The 18244-nt window shown below is 51.3% G+C and overlaps 2 protein-coding genes across 2 annotated transcripts; both read right to left on the reverse strand.

Moving 5' to 3' along the window:
* Positions 1 to 2874: 2874 nt before the first annotated feature.
* On the reverse strand, positions 2875 to 4802 carry LOC136351891 (uncharacterized). Its single transcript, XM_066304353.1, has 2 exons — positions 3526 to 4802; positions 2875 to 2985 (listed from the first exon to the last, which is right to left on the reverse strand). The coding sequence occupies exons 1-2, from the start codon at positions 4636 to 4638 to the stop codon at positions 2881 to 2883; spliced, it is 1218 nt and encodes a 405-aa protein (XP_066160450.1). The 5' UTR covers positions 4639 to 4802; the 3' UTR covers positions 2875 to 2880.
* Positions 4803 to 12914: 8112 nt separating this feature from the next.
* On the reverse strand, positions 12915 to 15347 carry LOC136351897 (extensin-like). Its single transcript, XM_066304362.1, has 2 exons — positions 14071 to 15347; positions 12915 to 13530 (listed from the first exon to the last, which is right to left on the reverse strand). The coding sequence occupies exons 1-2, from the start codon at positions 15181 to 15183 to the stop codon at positions 13426 to 13428; spliced, it is 1218 nt and encodes a 405-aa protein (XP_066160459.1). The 5' UTR covers positions 15184 to 15347; the 3' UTR covers positions 12915 to 13425.
* Between the last annotated feature and the right edge of the window lie 2897 nt (positions 15348 to 18244).

Raw genomic sequence — 18244 nt, forward strand, 5'->3', positions numbered from 1 at the left:
TAAGTCGGCGAAAACATAATCATCCATTAGCAACAGCGGAGATGTCAGGGCCGATGAAGCAGAGGTGCTGGTGATGATGTCAGTGACAATAATCCATCAAATTAATGTTATAGCTGTTGTAGATGCTTCACTTGGAGGAGAGTTGATGTTGTTGTCCAACTCGTCCAAACCGAAATATTTGAAGTTGTTGAAGTAGAATGTCTGCTCCGAATCAAAGATGAAGATAATGACTCCTGGAGTTGACTCATTGGTTGATGAATTGATTTCTTCAGCTTGACATAAAATTTGTCAAATTTTGAGCCTTGTATTTGTGTAGCCTCCGACTCTTTGGTTAGTTGGGAAACAACTGAACATAGAGTCGAGAATTATAGCTTTTTGTCGTCGAGTAGTCATTGCTTGATTGAAGATATGTGTTGAAGATGTCCAAGTAGAAATCCTGAATATTAGAGAGCCTCTTGTTGTAGTAAAATAACATGGCATCGCATGCCGAGATGTCGAGGCTCACAAAGACGTCGTGGTTGGTGAAGTAGCAAAACTTGCGAAGTAGCAGCAATAGAGTTTGCCAGTGCCGAAGATAATAAAGATGAAGTCGCTCTACCATGATGACAAAGTTGCATTGCCGTGATGAAGTGAACACGAGTCGGCGGCAACAGAAGCAAACTGGTAGTGAAGACGTGCAGTTGTGAAGATAAAAGCACCAGTCGGCGACAGCATAGCCAGTCGGCGACGGAAGACGATGATGTTCATCAGTAGTGGTAGCTGTCTAAACCAGACGTAGAGGTGAGGGCACTAGTTAGCAGCAGACGTAGACAGCTTGCGTTGAAGATGATGATGCCTATTAGCGGTGACGGTGATGTAGCCAGCCGTGAAGAAGATAGCATCAGTTGGCGTCATAACAAGCCAGCCGTGCAGGCGGTGACACCAGTCGGCGGCGGACGAGGCGGCCGGTTCGTGCAAGCGGAAACACTAGTCGGCGGCGGACGAGGCAGCCGGTCGGTGAAGACGTAGACGCCCAACAACGGCGGCATAATAGGCTAGCCGCGCAGGCGGAAACACCAGTCGGCGGCGGACGAGGCGGCCAGTCGGTGAAGACGTAGACGCCCAACAACAGCGGCATAATAGGCCAGCCGTGCAGGCGGAAACACCAGTCGGCGGCGGACGAGGCGGCCAGTCGGTGAAGACGTAGGCGCCCAACAACGGCGGCATAATAGGCCATCCGTGCAGGCAAAAACAAAACACCAGTCGGCGGCGGACGAGGCGGCCGGTCGGTGAAGACGTTGACGCCCAACAACGGCGGCATAATAGGCCAGCCGTGCAGGCGGAAACACCAGTCGGCTGTCGCGACCGAGAAAATTGCCTTTTCCCGAACGCTAGTGTATTAATCCCCGTCCCAGGAAAAGCCGGGGTACACCACACAAACATGATATAAAAGACACATCTTTATTATATCGATAATATTTACATTATTACAAAGGCGCTTCAGGCCTGACAATAAAAAATAAACAGCAGCGGACTAGCGGGCCTACGGCTCCATCTTCACAGGCGCTCAACTGGGGTATAAGCCAGGACTCCACCTAAGACTTCTTCTCCAAAGCTTCTCTTACTGAAGGGGGGAAAGATTGAGCAAGAATGAGTACAACCACAGTACTCAGCAAGTCACACCGGAGATGCATAATTAATGCAAGGGGGTACAAGGGGATAATAATATCGGGGTTAAGTTTTGCAGTAAACAGCATTTAAAAGTCACTTAGTTGCCCAAAGCCATTTTATAAAGGCGATCCTAGAGCTACATAGTATTATTAATCAAGGCCGTGAACCCACACGAACCTGCCTTAACCCAAGGCCTACGATGATTCAGACCGAACTGGCAACCCGACCCTGGGTCCCAGCTCGTCCCAAGCCAACCCAGGCCAACCATTCCACATTTTAGTTATTAAGCAGGTTTTAAGAATTTAAAACACTAACTTGGGTACATTGCTAGGCTTGCCCATAACCGAGGGCGCGGCTATTCGAATAGGTTATACTCTGATCAGAGTTGTACATCTTTACCCACAAGACACGTCTTCCTCACGTGCAACCACGTACCACATACCACCACGGCATATGGACGGAAGACATGACATAGTTTCCAACCCATCCTAGCCATAGACAAGAGTACCGACCCAACCCACCTACGGCCGGAACCCCCGGACAGGCAGGCAGAATTGAGCCCCTAGCAGCAGGACACCAGCCCTGTGCCATGACATCTCGACTACCGGGCCGCAGCCCGTGTAGCCTTCATTTGTCCTAGAGATGTCCATCGACCCCCGACTTCGTCCATCTCCATCCGTGTACTTTTGTTTATAACCAGACTAAGCCACAAACTAAGCCTTACCCACTAGACATGTGGAAGTACGGTAGTGCTTTGCAACAGAGGCCCGAAGACCGGTCCTTATGTGGCCGAGGTGCTACTATCAAAACCATGCACCCCGAGCCCAGCCTAAAACCATTTTGAGGGTTTTGAATAGAGGGGGAGGTGTGCGTCCAATTCCACAATAATCCAACCATTCCATAGTGTCCAAGTGATATGAATATTCCCAAAGTCTAGAGTTATGAAACCACCTAATGTTGCCTAATTAATCAGCGAAGCATCTACCTAAATTCATACTAGTGGAACCATGAATAGAGTGTCCACTAGTTGGGGTTTTGTTTATTCTAGGGTGAACAAGGTAATAATAACAATAGCAATAATAATAAGGTCATAACAAAGATAAATAGGCATGGCTAAATAAAACAATGATAACGCAGGAATTTAAATAAAGCGATAATGCATTAATTTAAATCAAAATAATTTTATAAACTGGGATTCAATATGCTCAAGGATGATGTGACTTGCCTTGCTCAGAGAGAACGGCCTTCCGAACCTTCGGCGACGACCGCAAACCACGCTTCGGGAACCTCCGGAACGACAGAAGCTACGCGAAGCACACAAGCAAAGCTACAAGCCTATAAAGAAGCAATAAAAATACATAAAAAGAAAGCACACGGTTCTTTAGGTTATAACAAACATTAGGAGACTTGAACGGGTCGATTCAGAGTTCGTATGACCAAGATATGATCATCCGAAGTTTAATGCTGTTATATGGAGATTTGCGGATTATTATAATTAGGCTTTGCAACCATAAAACATGTGTAAGCGCTAGCCTGGAAAAGACAGGAAGGCTGCGCCGTTGACATGCGGACCCCACATGTCAACCTAAAGGACCGCGGTAGACCGGGTACACAGAGACGGTCCACGGGTCGACGGAAGCGGACCCCGTGTGTCAACCGAGGCGAGTAACCGACAAACGGACTCCACTAGACACCACGCGGGCTGCACACGTGGAAACCACGCGGCTACCGAGCGGACACACTAACACGGTCACCACGCGCACAAGCGAACGACTGCCGACACCGATACACGGGTACCGGGGCCGACAACCGCACAACGGGCACAGGCGACACCGAAAGGACGAGGACAGGGCAGCGAGGGAGATGGATCCTTACCACCACGCGACGAGGCGTGGGAACGACAACGACGAACGGGCGCGGCGGAGACAGCTCAGGGACGATGGAGGCGAACGGCGAGGGAACGACTTCGGCGGCGATCCTTGGACGAAGGCGAGACGCGGCCGGCACAAGGCTTGACGACGCGGAGCCGAGGACGAAGACGACGACGGGGCTGCTGCACACTTGACAAAACGCGGGCGGCGGACGAGAATGTCTCGACGGAGGGACGAACGCCACGACGACCGGGAACGACGAGAGGACGACGACGACGACGACCGGGGCCGGCGAGGAGGCGACGAGGGCAGCCGGCAGTGGCTGCACGGAGACGGGGACGACGTGGAACACGCCGCTGCGATGACGATGACGGAGGTGGCGCCGCGAGACGACGAGCCGGGCGACCGACGGGACGTCGACGACGAGAACGAACGGAGACAACGACGATGGACCGCGGAGGGGTTCGGTCGAAGGGGAGGCGAGGCCGAGGGCGACCTTGCCGCTGCGATGCCGGAGGTGGTGGTGCCGCGGCTGACCGGTAAACAAGCGAGGAGGAACGGGCGGCCGGAGGACTCCGGCGAGGCGGGTGGAGGGGTTGGTGGTGACACGGCGGTGTTCCGGCGAAACCAAGGTGTGGCTGGGGAAGGAGACGATGCCACGGCGTCGACGAAGGAGACGGCGACGTCGGCCGACGCTCCGACGAGGGACAGCAGCCGGCTGGAGGGTGTACAGTGGCACCAATGCCACTGGTTGCCGGCGGGGACGCGTCTCCGGTGGTCTCCGCGTGAAACGGAGGCGACGCCGGTGGAGGGGAAGCAGCTGCGACGCTGCTGGCGGTGACGGCGCGACCGGACGACGCTCCGGCGAGGAGGGAGAGGCGGCTGGAGGCGGCCGGCGGCACGGGAGAGAGAGGACGACGGCGGGGAGAGGCGGGGCGGCCACGAGAGAGCGCGGGAGGGGGCTAAAACTGGAGAACGTACCGAGGTGGTTCCATTTTATAGGATGGGGGAGGGAGCCGGGCACGGGAGAGGGCGGAACGGCGACGGGAAACACGGCCGGCGGCCATGGTTGGTGGCCGGGAAAAGCGCGGCCGTTCCCGACGATTGGGGGCGCCATTCAAGGGGGAAAACGGGGGAAATCAAAGAGGATGGAAAGGGGATTAATTCCCCCCAATTAATTTTGGAATCCAACGCTTGAATCGCGCGGATTCGAGAGAGCAAGAAACTAGGGTTCACGGGAGAGAGAGAGGAGCTGTGCGGGAGGAGGAAGAAGCGCCTGGCAGGCGGGTCCCACGCGGGGCGCGCGCTCAGCGCGCGTGCGACGCGCGTGCACGCGGGAGGGAGGGGCGGCTCGGGCAGGGGGCGCGGCTTGGGCCGAGCGGCCGGCCCAGGAGGAGAGGAGGGAGAGGCAGCCCGGGAGAGAGAGGGAGGAGGAAGCTGGGCCGAGGGGAAGGGGAGCCCAAGAGAAGGAGGGAGAGAAGGAGAGGGAGAGAAAGAGAGGGAGGACGAGAGGACTTCCGCCGCGGGCCGAGGGAGAGAGAGGGAGGCTTTGGGCCAGACTTGGCCCAAAGGAGGGAGAGGGATTATTTTTAGCTTTTTCTTTTTAATAAACTTTGATAATTGTTTTTGTTGCTTAATAATTATTTCCGGTGCTCTGAAAATTCAAGTAAAATTTGAGGGCTCCTTTTAGACCAAGGAGAATTTAAAAAATTCTCCGGGCCACATTCGAATTTTTCTTGTACGTATTTTAGTGTTTGCTAATTTCTTTTTGAATTTTAATTAATTCTATTATTCCTTTTAGAGAATGATTTTTAATTCGGGATGAATTTATCAGGACGTGACAAATCCACCCCCCTTACAAGAATCTCGTCCCCGAGATTCGAGGAGGCTAGCAAGAAGATAGGTTGGGCGGTCTTCTCTTCTTGTCTGACTTCTTCCGCTCCGTCTTCTATAACAAACTTGCCTAACAAAACTTCTCCACTCTGGACCGCTTGGCTCGATCTCCTGTTGCAGATGGAATCTTCTCTTCACCTGACTTTTCCCTGGTTGCACCTCTAACTGACTCAGACTAGGCTGCGGTGGTTGAGGATGGGGCTTCAGTTCTAGAACTTCTTATCATTCATATCTTTGGCGTCAACCTCATACAAGTTACCCACTTCATGTCATGCGTCGAGATCAGCTCGTCATTACTAAGATACCATGCTTGTCATCATGAGAATACCATGCTTGTCATTTACTTCTAACTTGCCACCAACTGCCTCATATTAGCTTTCCTGGTCTCCGGGTGCAAGCTACTTCTGCTATTCGATGCAAGGGTCGGTAACTTTGCCTTTGAATTATGTTTCTCAACAGAACCAACCTATCCCACTTGACATGCTTTGACGTCTCCCCAAATGACTTTACTGCTGGACTTGTTATTGTCTGATCATTATCCTGCCAAATCTGAAGCTTCGTTGTTAGATGCGATTTTAATCTGACCTCTATAGACTATCTTCGAACATATCACTTGGTTCATAACTGGGAATAGCTCCCACGAACAGACAACTCGGATTCACTTTCTTTACATTCAGTTTACTTCCCACTATTCTCTTCATGTTGTCATTATTTAGCATTCAAAGTATTCCTTTACACATTCAACCCTGACGTATTCTTTTTAGATTTCTCTTATCAATCACCTTTCGACCTACTTCTTTGCCCGATAATAAACACCTTTGCTGGTATCTTCTATCAATCACCTTTTGAACGTTGTCAACCAAGTACTCTTCACTCCGAGAGTTGTGGATGCTTCTGGTGACGATGTGGTCCTTTGGTCTGCTGCCTTTCAGTGAAACCTTGAAGTGTTTCGCCAAAAGCTGTACTGACTGTCTTTGCCTTTGATCCGAAAAAGACACATCTGAAACTCTTAGTCCAAACAAATGTCTCTTTGGTTAATCGCTTGATTTTCTTTTCCATCATCAGGTTGGTTATTAACTCGAGGTTAGAACATAGTTCCTCTGAAATGAGACCCTAGGTCTCCTTTGACAGTAAACAATTATACACATAATCCCATATCAGCATCTTCCAAAATAATCCTCATAGAACTTGTTTTTATTACACATGTCTCCCTTATTACATGAATACAAGGCCCTGCCTTAAACAAAAAGGGAAGGTGCTTAACATCGGTACATTGCATCCTCAACATGAATCATCCATAAACATAACAAACTCATTGTTTATAATCATGAATATATTCATTTATTACATGATTGCTGCAAACTCCCGGTTACGGTGATAAGTAGCGAACTGAAAATCACAAACATGGCTACTCATTCTGATTCTGGAGAGATGTAGCTGGCATTGTTCTAGTGACTGCATCATCCTTGATTGGTTCTGTGATGATGTGATTGGACTGCATATTGCTATCATTCACAGGAGAAGCTTCCTTCTGATTGCTGGTTGAAGCGAATAACGGTCTTCTGCTTGGTATCGCCGTCCTGAGGTTGATTTCCCTTCGCTCGGCCTGGAGTAGGTCGGGGAGAGAAACAACTTCTTCCATCGACGACAATTCTTTGCTGAGGTTGTCGGTGCAGAGAATGGTTGGTGCTGAAGGTATTATTGCTATGATTTATTGTAGAGTCAGGTGCAGCAGGAGGAGCATTGGTGCTGGGGATGATATCGTCGATGTTGCTGTTGGAGCTGACTAGCTGATGAGACAATCGTAGGGTTGTTTGTTGGATTTCTGCGGTCTTGGTCAACAACACACTGAGCTGGCAATCCTTGGGCACATGGTTTGTACCTTCGCATAGAAAACATGTGACCTTGCGGGTGGGACATTCACCTGGTGGATGGTCTTCCTCACAATGAGCGCAAAGTGTGAGACACATGCTAGCAACGTGTCCAATTTTTCCACAACGGGGGCATGCTTTTGATTCCATCTCTTCCTCACCGAAATGTCGGGGAGACTCATCTTCATCATCCGAGGAGACTTGATCTGACCCTTCACTATCAGATACTCTGCCACCATGGCTTAGGAGGTGCTGGGTCAACTGTCGTGCACCTCAGAAAGTATTTCCTCTTTGACGTCTAGGAATAGTTATCCCTGCTGGAGGCCATTCGGTGCTGGTAATAGTCATCTTACGTACTTCTTCTTCAGTTCGCATCGGTGCTTTTCTCTTCTGATTCTTACTCTTCTTGCCTTTGGCTTGCTTAGTACGTGACCCCACGTGGTACGAAAGGCTAGGAGAAAAGCATTTCCCGGGATTCCATGGATTCTCTCCATTGGGCTCTCTACTTTGCACACTAGGCTGCAAGCTTGACTTGGTGTGAGGAGGCTGGTTTAGCGATGTCTGCCCTGCTAAACCAAAGGAAGGGGCTTCTTTGACATATACCCATGGACAATTCAGGGCATAGTGTCCTTGTTCTCTACAATCATGACAAAAGGGGACATCCTCTTCTGGCATTGGAAGCTCATTGACCTGGGGGGCAAATGCTTGATCAAACACATACTGATTTTGGTCTCGACTTCGAACCAATGGTAGCTGTGAACCAAGCAGCATGCTCGGAATGGACCAAGGGTGTACCCTTGTTAACTCTCTTGAGGCTAGTGGTGGATTGAGTTGAAAACTTGAGTTACTGGAGGCATACCCGCTGACATTCTTTCCTTTTTCTCTGTTAAACATCTGTGACAGGGATTGAGGTGAGAGAGGAAAACAAGCCAGGAAAGAATAGACCAGAACTAGAGACAGGACCTTAAAGGAACTAACTCTTCTTGTTGATGTGTTGTTTGTTTCACTTATTCTGCAAGTTGATTAAGCAAACAACCTAGCATGGTTACATCACAACCCACCGATGCAAACCACGCGCTACACACACAAGCAAGGAAACACACGACAAACGAAACACTAAAGGGTGGCTTAGGTTCTGCGACGGGTTCTCCAAGATCTTCACTACTTCTTCACAGCTGGCTTCACTGCTTCCTCCACTTCGCTAGCAGATCCTGCAGTCTTCCAGAGCTTCGGCAAACAATTGGCGACATCTTCTTCTTCGCAAAACTAACCATCTAGTACTAGTTGAAATTTGAAGAAGGAAGAAAGAGTAAATATTTTGCAAATAGCACAGGGGAAAGGAGGAAAAAGGGGCTTTCGCAAATAGTTTCATTTATAAAATATGTCCTTAGGTTTTATCCACTTGGCTTATCCTACAGTCGAGATGGCTCTGATACCAGCTTGTCGCGACCGAGAAAATTGCCTTTTCCCGAACGCTAGTGTATTAATCCCCGTCCCAGGAAAAGCCGGGGTACACCACACAAACATGATATAAAAGACACATCTTTATTATATCGATAATATTTACATTATTACAAAGGCGCTTCAGGCCTGACAATAAAAAATAAACAGCAGCGGACTAGCGGGCCTATGGCTCCATCTTCACAGGCGCTCAACTGGGGTATAAGCCAGGACTCCACCTAAGACTTCTTCTCCAAATCTTCTCTTACTGAAGGGGGGAAAGATTGAGCAAGAATGAGTACAACCACAGTACTCAGCAAGTCACACCGGAGATGCATAATTAATGCAAGGGGGTACAAGGGGATAATAATATCGGGGTTAAGTTTTGCAGTAAACAGCATTTAAAAGTCACATAGTTGCCCAAAGCCATTTTATAAAGGCGATCCTAGAGCTACATAGTATTATTAATCAAGGCCGTGAACCCACACGAACCTGCCTTAACCCAAGGCCTACGATGATTCAGACCGAACTGGCAACCCGACCCTGGGTCCCAGCTCGTCCCAAGCCAACCCAGGCCAACCATTCCACATTTTAGTTATTAAGCAGGTTTTAAGAATTTAAAACACTAACTTGGGTACATTGCTAGGCTTGCCCATAACCGAGGGCGCGGCTATTCGAATAGGTTATACTCTGATCAGAGGTGTACATCTTTACCCACAAGACACGTCTTCCTCACGTGCAACCACGTGCCACATACCACCACGGCATATGGACGGAAGACATGACATAGTTTCCAACCCATCCTAGCCATAGACAAGAGTACCGACCCAACCCACCTACGGCCGGAACCCCCGGACAGGCAGGCAGAATTGAGCCCCTAGCAGCAGGACACCAGCCCTGTGCCATGACATCTCGACTACCGGGCCGCAGCCCGTGTAGCCTTCATTTGTCCTAGAGATGTCCATCGACTGTCGCGTCCCAAAACGACTCTAAAATACATCCTCGAAATTGTGCCGAGAATAATTAAAATTCATGTGAAAGCCTCCAACAATTAAAATGTGCCAATTTAAAAGTCAAATAAGGCTTGGAGGATTTTTGTATATTTCCTAAAAGCCTAAAATGCGTAAATAAATTTTAGTGGAATTTTCAGAGCACAAATAATAATTGAGAAGAAATAAACAAAGTTAAAAAGGTTTTATAAAAAGAAAAACCCTAAAAGTCTTCTTTTCCCCCCCCCCTTCCCTTCTTGGGCCGGCTCGGCCCAATTCCCTCCATCTCTCTCCTCTCCCCGCGGCCCATCGGTCCTCCCCGCACGCGCGCCGCTGACAGGCGGGCCCGCCCGCCACCCTCGCTGACGGGTGGGGCCCACCTGTCATCCCCTACCTCGCGCCGCGCCCGCCGCCCGCCCGTGCCCTAGCGCCGCCGCCGCCGCCGAATCCGCCGCATCCCGCCGTCCCCGCGCGCCATAAAGAGGGGGAAATCACTCCCCGTGATTCCCTCCATCTTTCCCCCCACTTTCCCCTCTCTCTCTCCCTCGGATTCGCTCGGATTTATTCCCGCAAAGTTCGCCGGCGCATCAATGGCGGCCGAGATTTCCGCGGCCGATTCCTTCCCCTCCGGCCGCCCTCTCTCCCTCCCGACGCTATATAATCGTTCCCCGTGCCTCTCTCCTCCGTTTCCGCCACTCGCCGCACTCTCTCCCCGTCGGATTCGAGCTCGCGCCGTTGTCCTCTCTCTCCGCCGTCGCCGCCGAGCTCCGGTTCGCCGCCGTCGTCGCCCCGGACCTCCTCCCGTCTCGGCGTCACCTCCTTCGGCTTCGCCGCGTCCTCGTCGACCTCGTCCACTCCTCCGTTTCGCCCGCCGACCGTCGGAGCGCCGCCGTCCTCGTCGATCCGAACCGCGCCGCCGCCTCTCGCCGCTTCGGTCGCCGTTTCCGTCGCCGCCGTCGACCCGAGGTGAGCCGAGGACCGCCTCTTTCGCTTCCCTCTTCCCTCCCCTCTCTCGGCCGCCGCTCCGCCGCGCCGTTGGTCGCCGGCGGCGACCATCGGGGCGCGGGTGCGCCGCCTTCCGTCGGCCGTGCCGGCGAGGCCGCCTTCGGGCGCGCCCCACGGCTGCCAGGTGGGCCCGGCCGTCAGCCGCCCGCGCCCGCGGGTGCGGCTGACGCGTGGGACCCACGGCGCCGGTCGGCGTCAGCCGCGTGCACCCGGTCCACCGTGGACCGAGAGGCTGACGCGTGGGCCCCACTCCCGTGGACCCGGTCCGCGCGCCCTCTCTCCCGGCTGACGCAATAAATGAGTTTTTAATTAAAATTTAAATGAAGAAATTCGCAAATATCCATTTAAAGAGCATATAAACTTCAAATGGCCATAACTTGGCCATTTGAACTCGGAATTGGACCGTTCAAGTCTCTAATTTTTCCTTAAGAAGTCAAGAACCCATTTTTGTGCTTTGTTTCTGCTGTTATGTGGAGTTTATTAGAGTAAAATCCTTTTCTTTTCCGTTGGTCGTGTAGACGCTGCAGCTTCGGAAGATCCGCTCTTCGTGGAAGTTGAAGCCGGCGTTTGGGAAAGCGAGCAAGGCAAGTCACATCATCCTTGAACATATTGAATCCCAGTTTATAAAATTATTTTGATTTAAATTATTGCATTGTCGCTTTATTTAAATTCCCGCGTTATCACTGTTTTATTTAGCCATGCCTATTTACCTTTGTTATGACCTTATTATTATTGTTATTGTTATTATTACCTTGTTCACCCTAGATTAAACAAAACCCCAACTAGTGGATACTCTACTTATGGTACCACTAGTATGATTTTAGGTAGATGCTTCGCTGTTTAACTAGGTAACATTAGGTGGTTTTACAACTCTAGACTTTGGGATATTCTCATCACCTGGACACTTTGGAATTGTTGGATTATTGTGGAATTGGATTCACACCGCCCCCTGTATTCAAAATCCCCAAAATGGTTTTAGGCTGGGCTCGGGGTGCATGGTTTTGATAGTAGCACCTCGGCCATATAAGGACCGGTCTTCGGGCCTCTGTTGCAAAGCACTACCGTACTTCCACATGTCTAGTGGGTAAGGCTTAGTTTGTGGCTCAGTCTGGTTATAAACAAAAGTACACGGATTAGAGATGGACGAAGTCGGGGGTCGATGGACATCTCTAGGACAAATGAAGGCTACACGAGCTGCGGCCCGGTAGTCGAGATGTCATGGCACAGGGCTGGTGTCCTGCTGCTAGGGGCTCAATCCTGCCTACCTGTCCCGGAGGTTCCGGCCGTAGGTGGGGTTGGGTCGGTACTCTTGTCTATGGCTAGGATGGGTTGGAAACTATGTCACGTCTTCCGTCTGTATACCGTGGTGGTATGTGGCACGTGGTTGCACGTGAGGAAGATGTGTCTTGTGGGTAAAGATGTACACCTCTGATCAGAGTATAATCTATTCGAATAGCCGCGCCCTCGGTTATGGGCAAGCCGAGCAATGTACCCAAGTTAGTGTTTTAATTCTTAAAATCTGCTTAACAACTAAAATGTGGAATGGTTGGCCTGGGTTGGCTTGGGACGAGCTGGGACCCAGGGTCGGGTTGCCAGTTCGGTCTGAATCATCGTAGGCCTTGGGTTAAGGCAGGTTCGTGAGGGTTCACGGCCTTGATTAATAATACTGTGTAACTCTAGGATCGTCTCTATAAAATGGCTTTGGGCAACTAAGTGACTTTTAAATGCTGTTTTCTGCAAAACTTAACCCCTATATTATTACCCCTTGTACCCCCTTGCATTAATCGTGCATCCGCCGGTGTGGCTTGCTGAGTACTATGGTTGTACTCATTCTTCTCTATCTTTCTCCCCCCTTCAGTAAGAGAAGCTTTGGAGAAGAAGTCTTAGGTGGAGTCTTGGCTTATACCCCAGTTGAGCACCTGTGAAGATGGAGCCGTAGGCCCGCTAGTCCGCTGCTGTTTATTTTTGATTGTCAGGCCTTAAGTGCCTTTGTAATAATGTAAATATTATCGAGATAATAAAGAGGTGTCTTTTATATCATGTTTGTGTGGTGTACCCCGGCTTTTCCTGGGACGGGGATTAATACACTAGCGTTCGGGAAAAGGCAATTTTCCCGGTCGCGACATCGACCCCCGACTTCGTCCATCTCCATCCGTGTACTTTTGTTTATAACCAGACTGAGCCACAAACTAAGCCTTACCCACTAGACATGTGGAAGTACGGTAGTGCTTTGCAACAGAGGCCCGAAGACCGGTCCTTATGTGGCCGAGGTGCTACTATCAAAACCATGCACCCCGAGCCCAGCCTAAAACCATTTTGAGGGTTTTGAATAGAGGGGGAGGTGTGCGTCCAATTCCACAATAATCCAACCATTCCATAGTGTCCAAGTGATATGAATATTCCCAAAGTCTAGAGTTATGAAACCACCTAATGTTGCCTAATTAATCAGCGAAGCATCTACCTAAATTCATACTAGTGGAACCATGAATAGAGTGTCCACTAGTTGGGGTTTTGTTTATTCTAGGGTGAACAAGGTAATAATAACAATAGCAATAATAATAAGGTCATAACAAAGGTAAATAGGCATGGCTAAATAAAACAGTGATAACGCAGGAATTTAAATAAAGCGATAATGCATTAATTTAAATCAAAATAATTTTATAAACTGGGATTCAATATGCTCAAGGATGATGTGACTTGCCTTGCTCAGAGAGAACGGCCTTCCGAACCTTCGGCGACGACCGCAAACCACGCTTCGGGAACCTCCGGAACGACAGAAGCTACGCGAAGCACACAAGCAAAGCTACAAGCCTATAAAGAAGCAATAACAATACATAAAAAGAAAGCACACGGTTCTTTAGGTTATAACAAACATTAGGAGATTTGAACGGGTCGATTCAGAGTTCGTATGACCAAGATATGATCATCCGAAGTTTAATGCTGTTATATGGAGATTTGCGGATTATTATAATTAGGCTTTGCAACCATAAAACATGTGTAAGCGCTAGCCTGGAAAAGACAGGAAGGCTGCGCCGTTGACATGCGGACCCCACATGTCAACCTAAAGGACCGCGGTAGACCGGGTACACAGGGACGGTCCACGGGTCGACGGAAGCGGACCCCGTGTGTCAACCGAGGCGAGTAACCGACAAACGGACTCCACTAGACACCACGCGGGCTGCACACGTGGAAACCACGCGGCTACCGAGCGGACACACTAACACGGTCACCACGCGCACAAGCGAACGACTGCCGACACCGATACACGGGTACCGGGGCCGACAACCGCACAACGGGCACGGGCGACACCGAAAGGACGAGGACAGGGCAGCGAGGGAGATGGATCCTTACCACCACGCGACGAGGCGTGGGAACGACAACGACGAACGGGCGCGGCGGAGACAGCTCAGGGACGATGGAGGCGAACGGCGAGGGAACGACTTCGGCGGTGATCCTTGGACGAAGGCGAGACGCGGCCGGCACAAGGCTTGACGACGCGGAGCCGAGGACGAAGACGACGACGGGGCTGCTGCACACTTGACGAAACGCGGGCGGCGGACGAGAATGTCTCGACGGAGGGACGAACGCCACGACGACCGGGAACGACGAGAGGACGACGACGACGACGACCGGGGCCGGCGACAAGGTGACGAGGGCAGCCGGCAGTGGCTGCACGGAGACGGGGACGACGTGGAACACGCCGCTGCGATGACGATGACGGAGGCGGCGCCGCGAGACGACGAGCCGGGCGACCGACGGGACGTCGACGACGAGAACGAACGGAGACAACGATGATGGACCGCGGAGGGGTTCGGTCGAAGGGGAGGCGAGGCCGAGGGCGACCTTGCCGCTGCGATGCCGGAGGTGGTGGTGCCACGGCTGACCGGTAAACAAGCGAGGAGGAACGGGCGGCCGGAGGACTCTGGCGAGGCGGGTGGAGGGGTTGGTGGCGACACGGCGGTGTTCCGGCGAAACCGAGGTGTGGCCGGGGAAGGAGACGATGCCACGGCGTCGACGAAGGAGACGGCGACGTCGGCCGACGCTCCGACGAGGGACAGCAGCCGGCTGGAGGGAGTATAGTGGCACCAATGCCACTGGTTGCCGGCGGGGACGCGTCTCCGGTGGTCTCCGCGTGAAACGGAGGCGACGCCGGTGGAGGGGAAGCAGCTGCGACGCTGCTGGCGGTGACGGCGCGACCGGACGACGCTCCGGCGAGGAGGGAGAGGCGGCTGGAGGCGGCCGGCGGCACGGGAGAGAGAGGACGACGGCGGGGAGAGGCGGGGCGGCCACGAGAGAGCGCGGGAGGGGGCTAAAACTGGAGAACGTACCGAGGTGGTTCCATTTTATAGGATGGGGGAGGGAGCCGGGCACGGGAGAGGGCGGAACGGCGACGGGAAACACGGCCGGCGGCCATGGTTGGTGGCCGGGAAAAGCGCGGCCGTTCCTGACGATTGGGGGCGCCATTCAAGGGGGAAAACGGGGGAAATCAAAGAGGATGGAAAGGGGATTAATTCCCCCCAATTAATTTTGGAATCCAACGCTTGAATCGCGCGGATTCGAGAGAGCAAGAAACTAGGGTTCACGGGAGAGAGAGAGGAGCTGTGCGGGAGGAGGAAGAAGCGCCTGGCAGGCGGGTCCCACGCGGGGCGCGCGCTCAGCGCGCGTGCGACGCGCGTGCACGCGGGAGGGAGGGGCGGCTCGGGCAGGGGGCGCGGCTTGGGCCGAGCGGCCGGTCCAGGAGGAGAGGAGGGAGAGGCAGCCCGGGAGAGAGAGGGAGGAGGAAGCTGGGCCGAGGGGAAGAGGAGCCCAAGAGAAGGAGGGAGAGAAGGAGAGGGAGAGAAAGAGAGGGAGGAAGAGAGGACTTCCGCCGCGGGCCGAGGGAGAGAGAGGGAGGCTTTGGGCCAGACTTGGCCCAAAGGAGGGAGAGGGATTATTTTTAGCTTTTTCTTTTTAATAAACTTTGATAATTGTTTTTGTTGCTTAATAATTATTTCCGGTGCTCTGAAAATTCAAGTAAAATTTGAGGGCTCCTTTTAGACCAAGGAGAATTTAAAAAATTCTCCGGGCCACATTCGAATTTTTCTTGTACGTATTTTAGTGTTTTCCAATTTCTTGTCGAATTTTAATTAATTCTATTATTCCTTTTACAGAATGATTTTTAACTCGGGATGAATTTATCAGGACGTGACATCGGCGGCGGACGAGGCGGCCGGTCGGTGAAGACGTAGACGCCCAACAACGGTGGTGTGACCAAACAACCGTATAGGCAAAGACACCAGTCGGCGGCGATGACGGCAAGCCGGTGGTGATGTTCTGACTGATCCATTCCTTGAGCGTAAGAGATAAGCTTAAAGCCATGAATCCCTTTTGTGCATATCTGGATCTGGATCCTACAGAACAAACATATAGGATGAGTAGTATCTGATATAAATATAATACTCGAGAAAAAATCAAGTATTTTAAAATATTTATAAATATGTATTTCTCCTCTTGTCAATTTTGATTTCCCTGAGCAGATGACTCTGTACGTTTAAACACTCTGTCCGACTAGTCATAGCCCCTAAGCATCGGGAGTCGGCCTAGGCATTTCCCAAACATGCATATGAGTGACATGAGTTCGTCATTAATGGAACAAAGTTTCACGGATCAGAATTTACTACTCAGGTACTTTTGCAATTATTAAGAGCAGAAAATAAATTTATCTCATCTCTATGCTTTTGATTTATTCTGAATAATACTTAGCACCTTGCGTTACTCGGTCCATCCAACGAGCCCCCGGGTGCTAGGAATCGGCCCAAAGGCAACCATCCATTGGCAAACCAAACGGATAGAACTCCATAACTCGATAGGTACTTTTGTACTCAGATTATGTCGCAAGCAATCAAGATAAATATTATAAAAAGTATGATATAACATCTGTAGCCCCCGACTCACTACTCAATGGAAGACCAATTGGTGTAGTGAGGCAGAGGAAAAGGAAAAATATCATATAAAGAACAAAATAAATGATGACTTAGCTTTGTAATATTCCCCTTGGTGATGGCAGAGGTGGCCAATGTGGGAACAAAGTCGTCCATCAATAACAATGAAGACACCAGTCGGCGGCGACGAAGGCGGTCGACGGTGAAAGTGAAGATGCCCACTAATGACGGCATAATAGGGCAGCCCTGTAGGCGGAGATACCAATCGGCGGCGGCGAAGACAAGCCGGCTGCGAAGTCGTAGACGCCCAGCAACGGCGGCATAATAGGCCAGGCTGTGTAGGCGGAGACACCAGTCGGCGGCGGCAAAGGCGAGCCGTCGGTGAAAGCGTGGACGCCCATGAACGGTGGTGTGACCAACCAACCATATAGGCGAGGACACCAGTCGGCGGCGACGGAGGCATGCCGGTGGTGAAGTCGTAGACGCCCAACAGCGGCGGCTTAATAGGCCAGCCGTGTAGGCGGAAACACCAGTCGGCGGCGACGAAGGCCAGCCGGTCGGTGAAGACGTGGACGCCCATGAACGGTGGTGTGACCAACCAACCGTATAGGCGAGGACACCAGTCGGCGGCGACGGAGGCAGGCCGGCGGTGAAGTCGTAGACACCCAACAGCGGCGGCATAATAGGCCAGCCGTGCAGGCGAAAACACCACTCAGCAAGAGTAGTGCCGCGGCGTTACATGCAAACAGCAGAAAATACCAAGAGAGATTAATCTGACATTTAAAGATCAATCTAATAAACAACAATAAGTTGAAAAGGAAAAAACCCGGCGAAGTCGGAGATTAAAAGGAAAAAACTCGCCGAGATTGATCTCTTCGACTGATTCCGAGACGGAGAAAATTGGTCGTCGGTGTTGCACCGTGTCGCTAGGGCTAATCAAGCAATCGACACTGAGATGGTGAGGCCTCCCGGCGGCAGTAGAAGCAGCCAGAAGAATCGGCCAGCCGGCCAACGACGATTACATGCAAGTAAAAACCCAAATCGATTTGATTAGTAATACAAAGCATATATACAATGTATGCTGTATAAATTTGGGTATGCATGCATGCTTCTGTAGATGGATGGTGATGGTGCAGTCGTGACATCGTGGCCGGAAAATTAATTGAGTGCACATGCAAACGAATAAATATCGATCCATCCAAGCCCAGGATATGTTTGATTTGTCCGGCACAAATGCATGTTTGCATCGGCCAGGTCATTATTGGCGATGACCCAGATCGCGTGATTCGAAACCGGCCAGGAGGACGCGAGCGCCAAGCCCCAGCAGGGACGAGATGTATGTGCGGATTGGTCGAGATCATGGCGATGTACAGTACGGCGGCCAATCCCGTCGATCGTCCTGGCAGCGGATAGCTTTCCCCGACGTGCGGCGGATAGCCAAATCGTCGAGACATGAAAACAAGAAAAATACCAGGGCATCAATCTGTGATTAGATTTCAATCTAAAGACGATAGATTAGAACGACAAACCCGATATCTTCCTGTAGATTGATTTGATCAGAAGATGGCGTCGACGGCAGAGGATCTCACGCTACATAGGCGAAG

This window comes from Oryza sativa, chromosome 9 (genome assembly GCF_034140825.1).
Source record: "Oryza sativa Japonica Group chromosome 9, ASM3414082v1".
Classification (NCBI taxonomy): Eukaryota; Viridiplantae; Streptophyta; class Magnoliopsida; order Poales; family Poaceae; genus Oryza; species Oryza sativa.

Coding starts and splice junctions, on each gene's coding strand:
- LOC136351897 (XM_066304362.1), bottom strand. CDS start 15,183: ATGGCGCCCCCAATCGTCAGGAACGGCCGCGCTTTTCCCGGCCACCAA. Junction 13,531..14,070: donor CCACGCCTCGTCGCGTGGTG/GTAAGGATCCAT, acceptor GCTTCTTTATAG/GCTTGTAGCTTTGCTTGTGT.
- LOC136351891 (XM_066304353.1), bottom strand. CDS start 4,638: ATGGCGCCCCCAATCGTCGGGAACGGCCGCGCTTTTCCCGGCCACCAA. Junction 2,986..3,525: donor CCACGCCTCGTCGCGTGGTG/GTAAGGATCCAT, acceptor GCTTCTTTATAG/GCTTGTAGCTTTGCTTGTGT.